Here is a 17,539-nt window from a genome sequence, read left to right as displayed (position 1 = left end):
TTGAATGGAAAGTTTGGGGTCAACCGATGAAAAAAGGCTAGCTTGCATGCAGTCATTAGAAAAAAGTTATTTATCATGCATAAACTAGAGCACTAAAGTGCAAACCCGTGACATGATTATAAAGGAGTGATATAATGCAGTGCATGTATGACTTGCACAGCAACTCAAAACTAAACTAGACTGGAGTCACAGGTAGTACTACAGATATATGCACTGTGGATTATGATCACAGCAAAGAAGCCTGGAGTACTATAGTTCCAGTTCCTGCACTATGGAGTAGATCCCAACAGACAGGAGCTACAATTATAGCTTCCTGTTCCATTGTTCCTGGTACAGGACACGCATAGATTTAGCCTTCGGACTAACCTTAACTGTATAAACGAAAAGAAGCTGGTTGAGACTGAGACTGAGACTGAGACTGTGCTGTGCGCTGTGCTCTTAGAGTGAGTGCTAAGAGAGACCAATTTTTTATTTTCCCTTAAGAGAGAGACCAATTTTTTTATTTTCCTTTATTTCATTAGTATTATTATTTTATTTACTTATTTTTCTTTGGGGAACACTCAAAAGAGTGAATATACCCACTACTGACTAAAGTGACTAAGTGACAAGAGTGACAAGGACTTGAGAGATGCCCTGTTGCAAGTGTAATAGAACAGGCTCGTGTAGAGGGTGCGTCTGTGTAAAGGCCAAAAGACCCTGTGCTAACTGTCTGCCAAGCAAGCTTGGCAACTGTTCGAACCCAAGTGCTACTGGGCCATCTTCTCTATTGTCCCAGAATCAACTATTGCAACCCTTGAGTCAGCTACCTGTAAACTTACCTGCAAACCAACCACCATATCAACCACCTCCGAGTCAACCATCTGTGAGTCAACCTGATAACCTAAACCTACGGACACAGAATCAACAATGGCAACCCGTGAGTCAGCTGCCTGTAAACCTATCTGCAAACCAACCACCAAATCAATCACCTCCGAGTCAACCATCTGTGAGTCAACCCGAAAACCTAACGGCAAACCAACCTAATCAGCCACCCCAGAGGGAGCATAGTGAACAAGTCGCCGATTTGCCAAGCCCCTCCCCAACCACAACTCCCGTGTTTTCATGGGGCGTTCATAGTGCAACAGATTTCTGTGGCATTCTAGAGGCCACATATACAGAAGTAATACACTGGAGAAAGAACTCCTTCACAGTGCCTTTTGGAAAAGCCGGGAAAGAATTCGTTGATGAGCTGTCTAATCTCTACGCAGCGTTTGCCTCTGCGTCTGCTCTAGAATCAGTGGCCCTGAAGGCAGCCACCGTCCTCCCCATTTTGTCTCTACAGAAACCCCATAGAGCTTCTAAAAACAAAGAAAACAGTGCTTGCCTGACAAGAAGATTGAATACCTGGAAGGAAGGAAACCTAAACGACTTATTGCTTGAAGGGAGAACGATCCAAAGACGGTTGCGTGCACCGGTAGTATCTAAGTACGCTGCAAATCAATCCCAGGCACGTCTATTTGCCAACAAGATGTTCGCCGGAAAATGTGGAGCAGCACTGGATATACTCGCTGACAATAGAGAAGGGGGTGTACTACACCTTGCTGACCGTGTGGACCCAAACAACCCTAATTCTCTCACAGTTAGAGAAGCCCTGGCAAACAAACACCCTAAAGGACAGCCCCCCCATCCAAACTGCATCCTTCCTTCGCCACCACAAGAAGTACACCCGGTTGTCTTTGACGCCCTAGACGCCTCCTCCATTCGCTCAGCTGCACTTCACACATCTGGCTCTGCAGGACCCTCCGGCCTAGACGCATACCAATGGCGGAGGTTATGTACCTCTTTCAAGAGAGCGTCAGACGAACTCTGTCACCAACTTGCCCTATGTAGCCCCCCCCTGATTGCCCCTTTCCTGGCATGTCGACTCATTGCACTCGACAAAAACCCTGGGGTTCGTCCTATTGGCATAGGAGACACAGCACGAAGAATAATTGCCAAAGCTACCCTGTCCTTAATTAAACAGGACATCCAAGAAGCGTCAGGCTGCATCCAACTCTGTGGAGGGCAGTTGTCGGGCATAGAAGCCGCTGTACACGCAGCTAGAAGGTGCCTTGATTCGGATAACAATGAAGCCATTCTCCTAGCAGATGCTACCAACGCATTTAACTCACTGAACCGCAAAGTTGCCCTCCACAACATACGCAGACTCTGCCCGGCACTGGCCACCATCCTCATCAACACCTACAGAGAGCCCACAGATCTTTACGTTGATGGAGACCGCCTACTCTCCCAAGAAGGCACCACACAAGGTGACCCCCTTGCCATGCCCATGTATGCTCTGGCCAGCATTCCCCTCATCACAAAACTCTCTAACACTAACATCACCCAAATTTGGTATGCGGACGATGCTGCAGCTGCGGGACACCTTAACCAAAGAAGGCCCAGCCTTTGGATACTACCCGAACCCCCTAAAGACATGGTTGGTTACTAAGGAGGGATTCCACACCATTGGGTCCACTACCTTCCACCAGACTGGTGTGAACGTCACTCCGGATGGAAGACCCTACCTAGGATCACCCATTGGCTCCCCAGGGTACATGGAGTCCTTTGCTGAGTCTAAAGTTGCCAGCTGGTCTGCACTCGTGACTAACCTTGCAGACATTGCCAACACCCAGCCACACGCCGCCTACTCTGCATTAAACCATGGATTATCAAGCAAATGGACCTATATGTGTCGCACAACACCAAGCAGGATCATGAGTCAAAGACTGGCACCGCTGGACGAAGCTCTGCGTAAGAAACTAATTCCTTCCCTCACAGGTACTCCTCCACCAAACGACACTGAATATACACTCTTTGCCCTTCCAGCAAGGGAAGGTGGACTAGGTATCCGTATACCATCCAAACAGGCTACTCATGAATACAATGCCTCCCTATTCGTCACATCTGCCCTCTGTAATCACATCATCAAACAAGACACACACTATGGGCAGGAGATCATCTCGGAGTCACTAATGGCCAAATCTACCGTAGGCCAACAAAACAGAGATAGAACCAAGAACGACATCAACACACTGACGCCACTACTCTCTACCAACATGCAAAGATCTGTCAATCTGTCTAAGGAGAAGGGTGCATCGTCATGGCTAACCACCCTACCGCTCAAAACCCATGGTTTCACCCTCCACAAACAAGCCTTTAGAGACGCCCTATCTCTGCGTTATGGTTGGACTCCAAACAAGCTACCCTCGAAATGTGCCTGTGGTTCTTCCTTCACAGTAGAACACGTTCTCTCTTGTGCGAAGGGAGGGTTTCCGTCCATTCGGCATAATGAGATCAGAGACTTGACTGCAGATCTTCTTAGTGAGGTCTGCAACAACGTGTGCACAGAACCAGAACTGTTACCGGTTACAGGGGAGAACCTGGCAGGAGCAAGTGCCAATATACAACCGGGTGCACGCCTAGACATTGCAGCCAATGGAGTATGGGGTGGCTCCTTTGAAAGAACTTATTTTGATGTCAGGGTATTTAACCCACACGCTGCATCCAACAGACACACCGACCCTCAAACAGTCTACCGCAAGCACGAGCAAATAAAGAAAAGGGCCTATGAACAAAGAATTCTAGACATCGAACAGGCATCCTTTTCCCCATTAGTCCTCTCTGCAACAGGAGGCTTAGCTCGTGAAGCAACCACCTTCTACAAGAGACTCGCTTCGATGTTAGCATCTAAATGGGACCAATCATACAGCAGCACACTATGCTGGCTCCGTTGCCGACTAACCTTTTCCCTCCTTCGCTCATCGATCCAAGCCATCAGAGGGTCCAGATCGTCAAGTGGACACCCCTTTAGATCTGGGGCCATCGACCTGGTGATCTCGGAGACCCACCTCCACCAATAAACTGAACCTTTGTATGCACCCTTAATCCTCTTTATTTTCTGTACCCTCCACCTTTCATTGTGTCTACTTAGAAGCCCATTCCCCTGTATACACTACCTTACATGCTATTATTTTACCACTAAAAAAAAAAAAAAAAAAAAAAAAAAGATTCCAGGCCGAATAAAGTACGGCCTGCAGCCTACCGCATAGCGGGTATATTTCAAGGGTATAGATTTTCGCGGATAGACCTCCACAAAGGATTTCGCGGATTTTATTTTCGTGGTGTCTGATCCAGCCTTTTGGCGCATGCGCATATCAACATGCAGCTGCACCTCCACACCGTTAGCCTCGAATCCAGGCCTAGCCTTGAATCGGTGAGGCACTATGTCCTCCACCTCTAGCAGAACGTTTGCTGTGCAGGCCATGGTCAGGGGATACTAGCTGGTGTCCTTGTCTCTAGATTCCTTTTCTTTCCTCTTATTGTCGATAGGTGTGGTCAATAATACCATAGATTGAAGATTGGAAACGACCAGGCCACCCCTCTGAGGCCACCCGGTGTCAATGGGTGAAACCATAAATAGAACAGTAAGAGGGATAGAACAGTAAGAGGGATCCTGTGTAACACTCCGCGTTATAATTATTTCGCGCTTGCAAATATTTTCGTGGTTGATGGTGTATTTTAACTGTTTCTAGCTCACTAGCGATCACTCAGAAGCTGGGAGGTACTCTAGAGAAGTAAGTTTATACCACTGACAAGCGTTGTCTTTACTCTGTTTCCAATTTTTGTTGAGTTAAGCTTGAATTACTCTATGTCAACTTTTCTCTTTCCCTGCTGTGGAGTTGCTTGACTTGGTTATTATGTATCTAAGTGCTACATAGAATGGCTTGCAGTATAGTCCTTCAAACTGCTTTAGTATACTTTTAGTATACTTTTAGACACACCATGGGCCTTGACCACTCACGACTTCATAGTAAGGCTTCTTTTATAGCATTTATTTGTTTAGTGATAGTGGCTGAGTGTCTCTTAGAAAAATCAACATTAAAAGTGATCACTTTCACTGTTTCTAGAGCAGCATGCTGACTATAAAAATAAGTTTTAGCCACACCATGTAAGTTTTTATGTGTGTGTTTTTATGTGTTTCACGCAAACATTTTCGTTTCCAATCCCGTTCTATCTATGGTGAAACCCTCCGCGTTATGATTTCGCGCTCGCGAATATTTTACCGTACTCAGGTTGTATTTCAACTGTTTCTAGCTCTCCTATCCACTATCATAGATGGAGGAGTTAGAGGGATAGGAAACGGAGTGGTGCACGTGATGATTTTACATTGAATCTGCAGTGGAGCCTCGAAAATTATCCGCGGGTAACTCGAGACATCATCTCTTTCAGCAATTTATAACACGCCTAGTCTATGAGCCACGTGTAGTACTTGCTAATGACTGACTACACCCAGTAAAAAGATTAAAGTTATATGTTACATATAACGTGTAAGCGGGCTACTACAATCATAGATTAAAGAGGAATAGAACCGGATGATCCGCATTTCGGTTGACGTCATGTATTATTGTATATGATCAGGCCTCGAAAACCAGGCCACCAGGCGGCTATACTGAATTCAGGTCATAGAAATAAGACATTATGATGAACCTATTCCTATGCTTGGCCTATAACTAAAAATTGTGAAATTATAACCTCTTCACCTCTGCATAGAGGTACATAAATTAATTAGCGTAAGTTGATACTTGAAATCAGCAACACATGTTTTTCAATCAACGCTCATTACAATCACTAATGGAATACTTCTTCTAGGTTAAAGCATAGATTGAATAGGGAGAGGGATTGGAAACGGAAGTAGCGTCATGTTGAATTTGCAGCATGAGTCAATCCGTGTTACGGTTGCTCAACACGCGGGAAACAATGTTTCATGAATAATGATCACTACAAGATATTCAGAGCCCCCCTAAAATGTCATTCTCATTCAATTTTTAATAATAGGAAAAAGAGCATGTATACATGTACATAATAATTTATTGGAAACAGTTTACAGTTGATTAAATTTGAGGGATCAGGCCCTCTTCCGTTGCGAGAGTAATGTCCGCATCACGTAGGGGTCGATGAGTTGATGCACATGAGCTTGCATCTTAGCCAGCTGATTACTACTGAGTAATTTTTTCCTTCTTTCCAGGCGAGCATGTCTGCTAATCTTTTGCAAAAGGTGGTGGCCTCTTGTCCCAGTCCACCTGTGGTTGAGAAGACTAGGGGGGTGAAAACTCCTTGCTCAATGTCTCTTACGCGTTGCCCGTTTTTTTTCGTTTTCATGTTTCTTGTAGGCAGCTTTGATGGTTCTGGAGCTGTTGCTGGGCGCATTCGGGTGGAAAACTGTGGTGTCTTATATAGCACGATCAGTTAATCAATAAGTAATCACAATGGCAGAACTGAACAGAACACGTGGCACAAAATATTAAGTATTACAAAAACCAGTAAGGCTAGTCTAGAAGACGTAATCTACTATATGACGTAATCTACTACACTCCTACTACACTCCTCCCCCCTCCCCTAGCACAAAAAACAAACAAACAAAAAACAACAAACAAAAAACAACAACAACTCTACGGGAGGGTGTATAACATATACATACATAGTTACCAGTCCATTTAGTTCCATGTGGGTTCGAACCGTTCAACCGGTTTCCGTTCCCGGCGAGGGTACGTCTTAGGTGTGATGTCCAAATCCGTCTCAACAGGGTCAGGCTCTATCGGGGTTGAGTCCTCAGGCTCTTGTACATGTGGTGTAGGCAAATCTAGGCCCACGTCTACTTTTTTTTCAACGGGAATGTCTATTTCCACAAAACGTTTTCGAACCTGGTCTTGGTGGCTCACGACCATTACTCATTGTCACCGCGTACGAAACCGGCCCTGTCTTCTTGGCAATCGTACCTGCTAACCATTTGTCCCCTTGGAGGTAGTTCCTCACGAGCACGGGGTCACCTTCGCGAAGCAATCTCTCGTGCGCATGAGCATCGTGTTTTTGCTTTTGCTTCATTTGTTCTGTCAAAGGTCTCAGTATGTCCAATTTTGACCTGGGTCTTCTTCCAAGTAACGCTTCAGCTGGTGCGACTCCGGTGGTGGTTTGAGGAGTCAATCTGTAAGCGTACAGAAACTTAGCCAATCTCGATTTCACACTTTCTTCCTTGGTTTTCTTCAATCCTCTTTTCACAATTTGCACTGCTCTCTCGGCGAGTCACCGGGTGGTAGGTATCGTGTCGAATGCCGTTAGTGGCAAAAAAGTTATCTATTTCAACACTCACAAAACACGTACCATTGTCGGTGACGATCGTTTCAGGTAGCCCAAATTGAGCAAACAAGGGTCTCAGTTCTTCTATCACCGCGGAGGAAGTTGCAGAAGGTGTACAAAACGCTTCGATCCACTTAGAGTGGGCGTCTATCAGGACCAAATACATCTTACCATGCACAGGCCTAGCATAATCCAGGTGTAATCGGGCCCAAGGCCGAATGGACGACCAAACAGATAAGCGTAGAATTTCTTGATGCCGAAAACTAGCGATAGTCCCTCCTTTTCGAGTTGTGAGTAATTCCTTTCGGCTTTGTTGAGTGTTCGAGATGCATACCCGGATAGGCCTTTCAGAGCCATCTGGCATTCGGTGTGCGAGGACCGCCCCAATCCCATAAGCAGAAGCCAATGTAGCTGCTGGTCATAGTGTACTAGAAGTGCGGAGGACGTCAGCAACTTCTTAGACTCTCGGAAAACGGTGTCCTGTTCTTCAGTCCATTTCCAAGGTACATCATGCTGCAGCAACTTGTACAAGGGTGTCAACTTGTCAGCGAGGTTTGTCCCGTAATATGTTAGTAACCATACGACTTCAACTCCGTAATATTTGTGGGTATTGGTGCTGCTTCGATCGCCTTGACCTTGTCTGCCAGGGGGTGCAAACCCTTGGCGTCAATCCGATGCCCGAGAAACGTGACAGTAGGAACCATAAAGAAACATTTGCTCTGTTTTACTCGTGTCTGACAATCGTGGCTTCTACAGTTCTCAAATGGCTCGATTCGTCCTCTCCAGTAATCAAAATGTCGTCCAGGTAGACAACAACGCCTGGAATTCCTTGGAATAAATGTTCCATTTCCCTTTGAAATTTTCCAGGTATTCCGTAGGGTAGTCTGGTATATGTATTTATGACCATATACTTTTTGGATTCCTGCCTGACATCCAGCTAGTGAATAGCTTCCCTCGGCTCACAAATCTTCTACCTTTGGCACAGGGTATCGGTCCAGCTTGGCGACCCGATTCACGGTTACCTTGAAATCACCGCATAATCGCACTCTCTTCTTATCGCTTTTCAGCACAGCAACCAGTGGTGTCGCCCACTTCGAGTTAGCCACCGGTTCTTCGGCCACCATTTCCTCCTCGACCTTCTTTCTTAAAGCCGTTCGAGCCTTGCAATATCGAGGTGTGGCTTCGGCTTCTATTTCAATCCGGGCCTTCCGGCCTTTGAACTTTGGCCTTTTAAAGTTCATCCCGGAACACATCTTCATATTTGCTCAACAATGCCTGCAGTTTAGAACTAGAAGCATAATGAATTTGTGGCCAATCAAGGCGTATGGCACTTAACCAATCCCTACCCAACAAGGTGGGGCCATCTCCCTTTACTATGATTAGGGTAAGCTGAGCAGTCTGACCATCATACTCAACGTGCACCTGCAAGGCACCAACTATATTCAATGGTTCTTTCGAATACGTTTGCAATTTCACCTTAGAGGCTTGCAGCTTTCTCTTGGGCCAAATACTTCTAAATAGGCTCTCACACATGATAGACCTTAATGCACCCGTATCTATCTCCATTTGTACGTCACAACTATCTATGAGTACCTGGACTTCTAGTGGTGGTATGCGTCCCGTGGGAGCATTGAGCAGGTCTTCATAGTCCACTTCGGCTTCGTCTTCCACGGTCTTGATACTCTTGGTTTTACTCCGAAAAACCTTCGCGATATGTCCTTTCTTTTGACAATTTCGGCAAGTAAGTGCTCGAAATTTACAGTCTGACGGCTTATGGTTGCTACCCTCACAACGGTAGCACTTGTAGTCCTGGGCTTGCCTAGGGGTCTGGAGCAACTTATTGACTGGCTCCTGCTTCACCGTCTTCATTTCTCGTAAGTTCCTCTTCTGATCCTTGCCAGAGCACGCTCATACGTTAAGTCCCGTTCGGCCAGTAACTTTCTCTGTATGGCCTCATTGTTTACTCTGCACACTAATCTGTCTCTAAGCATCTTGTTCAACGAGCTGCAGCTAGTCTTCGTAATTCGACTATGTACACTGCCACGGATTCTCCAACTGCCCGTGTCCTCGAGTTGAATCTATACCTCTGTATCACCTCTGACGGTGGTGGGCTATAGTGATTTGTTAGTATCTGATTTGTTAGTATCGCAGTTAACTGTTTAAAAGTCTTCTCATCAGGTGTAGTCGGCGACAACAAACTTCTCAAAAGTTTATATGCTGCTGGTCCAACCATAGTAAGAAATGTAGCACGTCTTCGGTCCTCATTGTCTGCTCCAACGATTCCATTGGCCTTGAAGAAATACTCCAGGCGCTCTACGTACTGCGGCCATCCTCTGGGTCGTACTGTTCGATCTTTCCCAGGAGTCCTGCCATCCCAGTCTCGTCGCCAATTATGTGGTGTCTTATATAGCACGATCAGTTAATCAATAAGTAATCACAATGGCAGAACTGAACAGAACACGTGGCACAAAGTATTAAGTATTACAAAAACCAGTAAGGCTAGTCTAGAAGACGTAATCTACTATATGACGAAATCTACTACAAAAACCCTCACATCTAAATATGCGTCTTGAGCAGCAGACCAGAACCCTCTCGCACGGATGTCAAGACGGCAGTGGTAATGGCTGAGCAGTGGGATAAAGACTCTCCGCTTAGTGGTTGTAGTCGGGGTTCTGTGGCAACATTGTGGCAGACTTTGGTGAGAAGTGAAGCTGTCATCACGTAGCCTTATCGCCGCCCTTTGGGCAAATCATTGCATGGTTTGCTGAGAAGGCTGAGCATTTAGTAGGGGTCGATGGCAGTGGCCAGCCATAGCGAAGACAGAGTGCATGCGCTGGGAGACCCCATGGTCATCAATAGGTAGAACTGAAAGCCACGATGAGGCACCTTTCTCTTTGGCCAGGTCAAAAAGGCATTAGGCCGTAAACTGTCATGCCCCCTAATGGTGAGCATCAGTTGGAAAAGAAAAAATACATTTTTGACTTTTGTGAAGAGAGCTAGAGGTACAAAACACGCTTTATGTACCTAGAATGCGGTCCCATATTGTCTCAAGTGTCAGTTGGAAGTCCAGTATAATCTAGCAGGCAAGATTTTACCAACGTTAGATACACAGCCTCGATTAAACCCCGGCGTAGCGCGAATATAATTTCCGTTTCCAATCCCTCTCCCTATTCAATCTATGGTTAAAGTCGTCTTGAAACTCAAACTTGGACAAATTCACAACTAATGTGGTTCCAAACTAGATTTATAGCGTGCCCAGCCTGCTAGAGGTTAACTCCCACTGCCTATTGCACTCTGAACCGAAACGCGGATGGGCAACGTTGGGTCGCACGATCCCGTTTCTAATCCCTGTTAACTACTCAATCTATGCTACGTAGACCTTGAAGTTGTACGGACTAAGCTTTATGTGATGGCCTCGATAGCGTAGCGCGGATGTTACTCGAGATACCAACCGTTTCCAACTATGCCACTATAGAAGCTGGAAGGTACTCTAGAGAAGTAAGTTTACATCCCTTGTTTACATCCCTTGTCTTTACTCGTTGTTGAGTTTAGCTTGAAATACTCCATGTCAACTTTTCTCTTTCCCTGCTGTGAAGCCGAAACAGCAAAGGACGACTTGGTTATTATGTATCTAAGTATGGTTTCATGCCATGGACAAGCTACTTTTAGAGACACCCGACTTCATAGTAAGAGCTATTCCTTCTTGCATAGCATTTATTTGTTTAGTGATAGTAGCTGCGTTGCTTAGTCTTAGCTAGAATAATCAACATTAAAAGTGATCAATTCCACCATTTCTATGTGTGTTGTATGGCAGCAAGACAACTATAACCTTTGTAGTTTTAGCCACACCCTATAACTTCACGCAAACATTTTCGTTTCCAATCCCCTTCCTTTTCAATCTATGATAATACTGAACACGCCTACTATTCATACACGCCTACTATTCATAAAACTTCGTGGGTATAAATTTTTGCGGTACAGGCTCAATCCGCACATTTATACATACCCGCTACACAGTGATATGAGTGATATGCGCATGCGTTAGTTTATTCTGTGGAATCCCCTTTTTTATTTCTCATCTATTTTTTATCTTTGTACATCCATAGATACTATAATGGTACATCAGCTTAGCGTGGCTTCACACTAGTCTGAATCCAGAAGAGGCTCTCTACGATGGTTGTATGGTCAGGATGTCTTACCTTGGAGCTACCTCAAACATCTACTTGCGAAGACAACCTGGCTATAGGACTATCCTAGACATCCTCTTCTGTCTTTAAACTAGTGTTCAAGCCAACGCAATAGACGGCATCTTAAAGTATTACGCAACATATTCTTAGTAAATGGATTTTACGTTCGTTTGAAGCGCCGTATTTTAATCGGCAAGGCTAGCATAGATTGGAAGGAAGAAGTTACCTCGAATTATATTCGCATTATGCCCGGTAGCCTGGTCAAGTTCTAATGTGCAACTTGTCTAGCTGAGTCAGCGTTTTATAGCATATTCACACCTTGTGCGGGGCCAAGAAATTCCTGGACCACTAGAACGACACTCTACATTGGAACTTGACCAGTGCGTTCTTTCAGATAACGAACGGCAACGAATGGCCGCCTGTATCCGGTGCGGAAACCAAAATAAAAAACGACAGCTATACCGAAAGTCTAGTGCCAATCAGCCACGGAATCGCCCCAGCCAGATGAATAGGAGAAGCAGACCTTTTAACCCTTTAACCGTCACGGGCTGGCCCGCAATAGTGACTTTTTTTGCGAAATTCTAATTCTGCGATACTTAGGAAGTAGCTCGATTTACGCACATCCCTGTATAGGTAGAATCACGTGCAATTTAGTCTAGAAATTTCCAAGCTATGTTAAAATTTCATTAGCATCTTACTGCACGAAGAGGTTGTTTACTTGTGCCGATGTGCTTGAACAGCTTGAGGACAGCAATGGCGACAGTGCCAATGAAGGAGAGGGGATAGTAGGACACCTCCCAAAGGCTATCAGCTTTATACCAGACGCTGATAACTGTCTGGGACTGAGGACATGCATGACATGGACCAGGACGGTGAAAGACCAGGAGAGGGCTCACTGTGTGACTCTGGCAAGTAGTATAGTATAGCTAGAATATATAGCTAAAATAGTAATGAACAGTCTTTATGTGAGCTTGAAAATTTCATAGTCATAGATCGTTCACCGATATAGTAATACATTGTACTTCAAATTGATACTTCAAATTGATATTAATTCTGTTACATTCATATGATGAGCTTAGTATGATAAGCTGATCCATAAAAAAAATTTTGGATTTTATCTCACCGCTGGCCGAGCATTAATTTAAAATGATAAAAACGGGTGACCGTGGCAACACATGTTGCACCAGCATCCTTGTTGTATGGGCATTCTATTGGTATATGGTTGCTAGGCATTTTATTAAATTGCTCTGGAAACCCGATAGAGAATTTACAGACATTTCACTTCACTGTTAATTAAGAATCCGACGGTTAAGAAAATACAGATTTAAAATTCATATGTCATGAACCATACATTGAAATCACTTGTAACTATTTCCTACAGGAGGCGCACACCCCAGAGGTATCTTGACACCATCTTTGTTACCTAGCAACCCACTAATTAGCAATTGTTTACAAACATTCACAACTATGTACACAAATAATACTGTATGAGGGCACAGAGTGGCTAAAGACACTAAATAAGTGTTCTCAATGTTCTCATGGTGACATGGTTCAATCAGGATCAGTTCTCTGCGAGGTCGTATCAGCAGACGCCCTTTTGCCGGGAAATGTTTTCTTCACCTACACACAGGTTTACAAGTTCAATGGTGGCTCATGATGTCCACTGCTGTACTAACTAGCCTAGCTATCAAGACTACAAATGCTACTCTAGACTTACCAGATCCAAGAAGTTGTTCCATCGCAAGAGTCCTCAGGCCTTCAGGCTCTATATTTTCTAGCTTGAGGTATCTAGCTATGATCCCAGTCACTGTCCTCTCACTCAAGAAGCATCGATATTCTCACTCTCTAGCTATACTTTAGAACCTCACTAAGGTTGTACTACGAAGATCTTGAAACATTATCAAACGGTCACTTTTCTTTCGACATTACTGTACAAAGCGTACCTCGAGGCAGCATATTACAGATACCACGTGAAAGAGCAGCTCAATACACATGTGCTGGTACCTACAGCGTGTGCACAACGAATTTTTGAAAATGACCACTAGAGTGGCTTCAACGGGGAAAGGGTTAAAGGGTTGATGTTCATATCCCAATTTCCCCACAGGTCCAAATGTTGCTGGCACTCCTACTCTTCAAGATGTTCTTGTATTTCTTACTGGTTGCCAGGTTACAGTAATCGTTCTCCCGCTATTGAATTTGTTGAAAGTGGATTTCTACCAACATGTGTTCGTTGTGCATTTCCCTACTGAACTAATGAATATGGCTTCACAGGGTTTTTGGACAATTGTGATTTATTCTATAATGTATTTTTGATGTGCTTTAAATAAAGTGCTGTGTCAATTAATTTCTGTTGTCTGAAAGTAATGTCTGATGACCTTGTGGATGCCATTTGAAGTTTGTGCCAGGCAACTTCTCGAGCACTAGTAGAGATCCCTGTGAACTAGACTATCTTATATATCAAGTTGACAAACTGTACAAGTCTCTGTACACTGATTCAACTATTGAGTTGGGCCTTTTGTTACAAATACAAGATCAAGAGCATGACGTACCTATGTGTTAAACACAAGCAGAAGAGGAAGGCCATCACTTGATGTCAGTTCGGAACAGATCGAGTACCTCTTGAATATAGGATTTAACTGCACTAACATTGCTTCTGTTATTGGTGTCAGCTTGAGCACTATAAGAAGACGTATGCCTATGTGTTAAACACAAGCAGAAGTACCTCTTGAATATAGGATTTAACTGCACTAACATTGCTTCTGTCAGCTTGAGCACTATAAGAAGACGCATGACTCAAAGTGGCCGGGCTCTCTACTCATTTAGATATACTAGCCAGCAAAATCCAAGAGCATTTTCCTAACTGTGGTTATTGTATGATGTATGCCCATCTCCTACAAGAGGGTCATCGAGTTCCTCACCATCGTGTACGTGAAACCCTTCGTCGCATTGATCCTGAAGGTGTAGCTGTGCGTTGGGCATCTACTGTGAGACCTATTCAGTGCCATCACCATTGTCCATTGTCCCTCTGGCACATTGATGGGAACCATCACCGTACCTAAGCGGACTACTCCAAAGACATAGTGTGTCTCTTAAATTATAATCATGGGTACAAATCATGGGTACAATCATGACATGACATTATTTTTGGAGACTTGTGTGGTATATGTACATTTACATTTTTAATCAAAATTGTGCATTTAGATGGAGATTGGTAATCCATGGAGGATACTCAAGAATTCCTGTGTTTCTCTTCTGTTCTAAGCCAGTACAGTAACTATTCAAGAATGCGTTGTACACGTATGGATTACCTTCCCGTGTTAGATGTGACGCGCTGGCGGAGAAAATGTAGAAGTTTCTATGCTCATGCTATCTCATCCGAAGCGAGGTCCTGGGAGAGGGAGTGTTATCGTCGGCAAGAGTGTACATAATTAGAGAGTGGAGAGAATGTGGAGGGATGTCTAACCAATGGAATCTATTAACATCCTCGATCCCAATGATGACATACACATCTTTTGCCTTCATTATGTGTTCATTGCTCGGCACTTATCAAAAACAAACTCTTGGATAATGAGGTCGGAACATAATTTAACCCCTCAGCAATTATGGACTGCAGGTCTACAGCGAATTGCAGGTTCACAGAGTATGATTGCCAAGGAAGTCTTTGAAGATTTTAACGATGTGAGTATGCTTCTGCATGTCCATACTGTTAATAATTATTTTACTGTGACAAGCGAGTGGGGAGTGGGTTTGGAATCGATTGGGAAGAGCCGCTTACAGGATGCAGTACACGTGCAGAGTTGGAGACGACCATTGACATCATTTTGGAATGGACCTTTATGGACTTGCTAGTACTGTTGTTGCCTTTAATATGATGACTGTATTTCTGTGCTATAATTATAGTATTAATAATAGCAGTGCTATAATTATAATTTTAACACATTTATAGATTGCAAGCACACATATATACGTTCAGCAAGCACCCTCAACTGGCAGAAATTACACCCTAAGATAATTAGAAAGCACCCTCAATGTATGAAAACACACCCTCATATGATTAGAAACCCTCACTTAGAAAGCACCCTCACCCTCACTGGCAGAACACCCTCATAAGATTAGAAAGCACACACCCTCAATCACACCCTCATGATTAGAAAGCACCCTCAATGTACGAAAACACACCCTCATTGAACTTTTGCAGACACCATAATTTTGACACTAATATCACACCATAATTTCCCATATCGAAGCGTCCATGGGGCGTTCTGGATGATGAAATGAATAATCGTAACTTGAGGAATAATAGTTTTGAGTTTTTAAATCAGTGATGTACGTAAACATTCCCAATGTTTATCTTCGATGTTTATCTTCGACAGGTACAAGCTAACAAGTTTATTTGAAGTTTCGGAATATCCATAATCAACCTGTATCTTTTCGGAGGAAATCACGAGGAAACACACCTTCCAGTAGGAAAACAATCAAGCAAGCGAAGACCATCTGTTTACACCATACGTGGTGGAGTAAAAGGATGCAAGGCTCATCTGAGGTACGGTTTTCAGACAAAAATTCGGTATGTTGGTATGTTGGCAATTCCAACTTTTGCTGCTGATCCTAAGGCTCACACTTCAAGCTCGGCAAATAATCTGTAATGGATGTGTTCTATAAACACAAAAGTCTACGAACTGCAGTACTGCTTTTAATGTACTCAGCACAGCTGGTTTTTGGTGTAGAATGGTTTTTGGTGTTGTTTTACTGTTTACTACGTACAGTCATTTTGAATTTTTGAATTCCTCCAGTAGGAAGTAATATTTGTCTTGCTGATACTTGGTATGAAGCGATTCAAATAGTTTTTCAGAATTCCCAAAAGTTTCGTTGACAATTGGAAAGCATATCATGTCCATTCGGGGTGTCCATAAGTTGTGTACAAATCTGTTGCTCGATTTTTTTAACTTGAGTAGGAACAAGCCGCTACTACGCTTGAGATCAGAGGATCACTGTTTACACTCGAAGTGGTCCTTCAAGTGATAATATTCAAGTGATAATCTAAACATCCTTCCGGTTCCGATTCATGACGAAGTAAGAAGTACATAATTATGACGATGGTTTAAAAGCAGTTTGCATTTTAGCGTCTATACCTATATACACATGAGATTTCAGTGCAGAAAATTTTCTGTAGGTCGGGAAGTACTGATAGGGCTGCCACTATGGAAATAGCATGTGACTCTACATAAAGCACAGTATGCGCATGTGCAAACATTAGTGCCAGTGCCTGTGCAAACATTGGCACGGGGCCAAGACTAAGCTGCCTCTGTTTCGACCAGTAGCAGTAGCAGTAGATCTAACATGCAGACTATAGATTCCAGTGAATTATCTTCCAGTGAATTATACTTTACCAAAAGCGTTCAGTGCTTCAGTGCTTCAGTTATTAAGTCGCTCGCCCAAGTTGATGTAATTATTTGAAAAGAAATGTAGCTACAATTAATTATAGCTAAAGTTAAGCTAGCTATATAGCTAGCTTTTGAGCTTGTTTGTTGTAGCATTAGAGTAGTACGGACAAGCTGGATCTACGACGTAAGCAGTAAGCAAGTTATGTAAGCAAAAAAGCTCAAAATACTTCTTTGAATGTAAGTAGTGTGCTATCATAGTCTGTAGGCTATAATTATAGGATCATCTGGGTAGCTAGCTAGCTATAGCTCCTCGATCCTGGTACCAACATAATTATGCAGAGTTAAGGAGATCACGGATCAGGCCTTGACCGGACAAAAAGGTGAGTCTCCAATTTTTCGTTACTTTGATTGCATAGCTAGCTAGCTAGCTGTTAGTTTAATAGCCTATAAAATCCACGAGAGAGCTTTGCAATTGTACTGTATGTACCTGTACATGACGTCGCTGCTGGAGTACATTTGTGGGTGTATTTTACATTATATATTTACATTATATATTATAGTAGGAATATTATAGTAGGAGAAGGGAAAAATTTTGATCCAACCACCATTAGTACATGCATGGTGTTGGGCTTAATGGTTGATGTAGTAGTAGCCGGGGTCTCATGTGATTGGTTGTTTGTTGTTAGGTAGATCAAAAGACGATTAGTCGTTAGGTTAGAAGTGATATACAGTTAGATACAGTTAGAACCCTAGCTGGTAGTTATAAAGGTCGATCTCAGGCGAGCGAAATCTCAGGCGAGCGAAAGTCGGGTC

General features: G+C 43.6%; 2 protein-coding genes across 2 annotated transcripts in view; one reads left to right on the top strand and one right to left on the bottom strand.

Moving 5' to 3' along the window:
• The window catches only part of LOC135346659 (F-actin-capping protein subunit alpha-1-like), a 149,716-nt gene that overhangs the window by 23,494 nt on the left and 108,683 nt on the right, over nt 1-17,539 (bottom strand). The window lies entirely within an intron of this gene.
• Nucleotides 2,115-5,951, top strand: LOC135346643 (uncharacterized). Its single transcript, XM_064544334.1, has one exon. The coding sequence runs from the start codon at nt 2,250-2,252 to the stop codon at nt 3,879-3,881; it is 1,632 nt and encodes a 543-aa protein (XP_064400404.1). The 5' UTR covers nt 2,115-2,249; the 3' UTR covers nt 3,882-5,951.

Source organism: Halichondria panicea, chromosome 13 (genome assembly GCF_963675165.1).
Source record: "Halichondria panicea chromosome 13, odHalPani1.1, whole genome shotgun sequence".
NCBI lineage: Eukaryota > Metazoa > Porifera > Demospongiae > Suberitida > Halichondriidae > Halichondria > Halichondria panicea.
Note: the sequence above shows the minus strand (reverse complement) of the source record. Positions and strands in the feature narration are given on the sequence as shown.

Bases quoted from the DNA above. Each gene is read 5' to 3' on its own strand.
- LOC135346643 (XM_064544334.1), top strand. From the start codon at position 2,250: ATGGAGACCGCCTACTCTCCCAAGAAGGCACCACACAAGGTGACCCCC.